This window comes from Macadamia integrifolia, unplaced genomic scaffold (genome assembly GCF_013358625.1).
Source record: "Macadamia integrifolia cultivar HAES 741 unplaced genomic scaffold, SCU_Mint_v3 scaffold3312, whole genome shotgun sequence".
In the NCBI taxonomy this organism is placed as follows: domain Eukaryota; kingdom Viridiplantae; phylum Streptophyta; class Magnoliopsida; order Proteales; family Proteaceae; genus Macadamia; species Macadamia integrifolia.
The window spans coordinates 24,327-27,120 of record NW_024869387.1 but is presented as its reverse complement, the minus strand read 5'-3'; the positions used below and the strand labels follow the sequence as shown (position 1 = coordinate 27,120).

The 2,794-nt window shown below is 36.4% G+C and overlaps 1 protein-coding gene across 1 annotated transcript; it reads right to left on the bottom strand.

Moving 5' to 3' along the window:
• Positions 1-1,169: 1,169 nt before the first annotated feature.
• LOC122067996 (proline-rich extensin-like protein EPR1) lies at positions 1,170-1,952 on the bottom strand. The gene has a single exon (XM_042631822.1). It carries the CDS (start codon positions 1,927-1,929, stop codon positions 1,462-1,464), a length of 468 nt encoding a protein of 155 aa, XP_042487756.1. The 5' UTR covers positions 1,930-1,952; the 3' UTR covers positions 1,170-1,461.
• Between the last annotated feature and the right edge of the window lie 842 nt (positions 1,953-2,794).

Sequence of the window (2,794 nt, the reverse complement as noted above, 5' to 3'; positions counted from 1 at the left end):
AAAGTATTCAAAGTTTTAGTAAAATTATCTAAAATACCATAAATTGGAGATGAGTGTAAAATACAAAATGACATATTTTGTAATTTTAGCTATTTTCTTCTACTCATTTTAAGTTGAAATTATACCAAACTACCCTGTCCTCTATCACACAGACTAACCAATTTATGGTCATATAACAAGTAATGAAGGTTATATTTGACTACGTATAATGACAGGAAAGAAAATCCAAATTTCAGCTGTATAGATCCTCCACATATTCCATAGATATCATCTTTCTTACTCAAAAAAAAAAAAAAAAAAAAAAAAAAAAAAATCCTTGACATCCCACATGCCTTCACATACAAAGGCTTTACTATATTATAGTGCGACTGAGTTAAGTTGAATCCAGTTGAGTCATGATGGTTCTAACTATATTCTAACCAAAATTAGAATCGAATTAAAATAGCGCCTACAAAGTATAGAGCTGGATCTTCATTTCAGTGATTTTCATTCCTTTGTTGTAGGAACAAGTGAACACGAAGATTGAAAGCATCAGCAATCGAATTGGAAAGGATGGAAATTAACCTATAATTCCATAACCGAGTTAAGCCATTGTGTTGGTGCAACCTACTCTAATTAAATCAAAGAATCTATTCTTTTTTTTTTTCTTGAAAAAACCCCAAAGAATCACTTAGACATCATTCGAACTTCAAGCTTCGGAATTAGACACAAAGTTCACTTGAAGTGCTTTACCACCTACCCTGTTCTGTGAAAGTCAAACCTACCGGTTTTTCATGCGACGAAACTAGAGATTGACATGTTTGTTGGTGTCATGGTTCTAAATATCTATATTGGCTTATCTGAATTAGCTGTATTATATTAGTTTCGGCTGATACTGATATCAATTTTGATCAATCTGAATCAAGTATCACGGTTTAGGGGTTAAAAAAAAAATCGACTTTTTGTGAAAAATAGAGGTAAAATTGACCGATTTATTGATATCAATAACTAAATTAATGAGAATTGATCCACTGCTCAATTGATCATTTTGTACGTGTGAGTATCCAACAACTGTCTCACTTTCTGTCATTACATATGTTGGATGCTCACTTGTATTACCAGGTGATTGTACAAGCGATGGATACAATCTCTAAATTAATACTAAATTGCCGTTTTAATGCAGATTCGTATAATTCTTGACCAGAAAGGAAATGGTACGTCTTACATTGACACTCTTACTAATTTGATAGAATGACGGAAGAAGTAGAACAACACAGAAGATATAAGAATGCAGATTTCATATAAAAACTGTGTACCATTGGTTTACATTACCTGCAGATGACAGTTCTCAGCTCCATCATCCCATACAAATACAACATTTCTCCACACTAGCTATCGTAAGTAGCAACTAGTAAGAAACCAAAGGCAGTACCTCTTATTCTATCTATGATTACCCATGTCAAGTAACCTAGTACAAGTCACTTAGTTGGGGTGGCCGTGGGGTGGAGGCTTGTAGTATGGAGGGTGACCGTATGGAGGACCTGCCTTGTGCTTGGGTGGTGGTTTCTCCCCCTTGGGTGGTGTGTACACAGGACTTGTTGGTTTTTCGCCCTTGGGTGGTGGTGGTTTCTCCACCTTAGGGGGTTTGTACACCGGAGTTGGTGGTGGTTTCTCCACCTTGGGGGGAGTGTAAACAGGAGTTGGTGGCTTGTACTTCGGTGGTGATTTCTCCCCCTTGGGTGGTGAGTACACAGGAGTTGGTGGAGGTTTCTCTTTCTCCGGTGGACTATAAACTGGACTGGGTGGCTTCTCTATTGGAGGAGGCTTGTGAAGAGGCGTTGGTGGCTTTGCAAAGAAGGGACGCTTGTGGTAATCGGCTAAGGTGGTGGGAGTGGTGAGAGCCACCACTCCAAGGAGGAGTAACGCTAGGAGATGGTTCCTCAGAGACATATCTGTGGTTTAATTTCTTCTTACTGCATAAACTATGAGGACCAGGGGTGCCCATTTATATAGATACTGGAGCTTTGTCAGACTGACACGTGTCATTGAGATGCCTAATTTTTTTTCTTCGTTTTCAAACCTAGGTCGTTTTAGGCCAGGCTTGATTATGCTATTTAATTTGGTTCTTGTTTTCTTGTCCCATTAAATGTGGGTGGGGCCCGATTAGGTCTCATAGGTTGAAATTTGGGCTAACCCACCTTAAAGCGTAAATTATGGATCCGGCCATGAATTACTATCACACATGTAGGGTACACATGCTCTTCTCCGACTTTTGTTTTCTTTTGTTTCCAAATGTTTATCTGCAAATTTAACCAATAAGAAAAAAAATTTGGGTAAAGAAGAAATGTCGGCAACAAGTTTTATGGACAATTTATATGGTACTTACGAATGATTTACTTATTACTTGAAAATATTATGGGAAAAAGTTCTCTTGAGCCACAGTTATGATGAGGGTACTTTAGTAACCTCTCTTTATCTCTTTCCTCTTAATATGGGATGATTTTACAGTTTTTTTATGTATAAAATCTTTCCGTAACTGCTCACTGATTTTCTCCTTCATGTCGTTTATTCAAACAATCTTTTTTCTAAAATTAATTTTTTAAGTTTTTATTTTGATATTAAGTCAACTTCAATTGAGTTGAAACTTGATATTGAGCAAAGAATATTATTATTTATTTAATTTTTAGAAATTTTCTTCCCTCATCAAAAAATTGTTATGTGGTAAAAATAAGTGGGTCCATGAGTCCTTCCTCTTCACTTTAAAGAAGAGCGACCCACATGTTGAGGTAGTTACGTATACAAAAAAAAAAAAAAA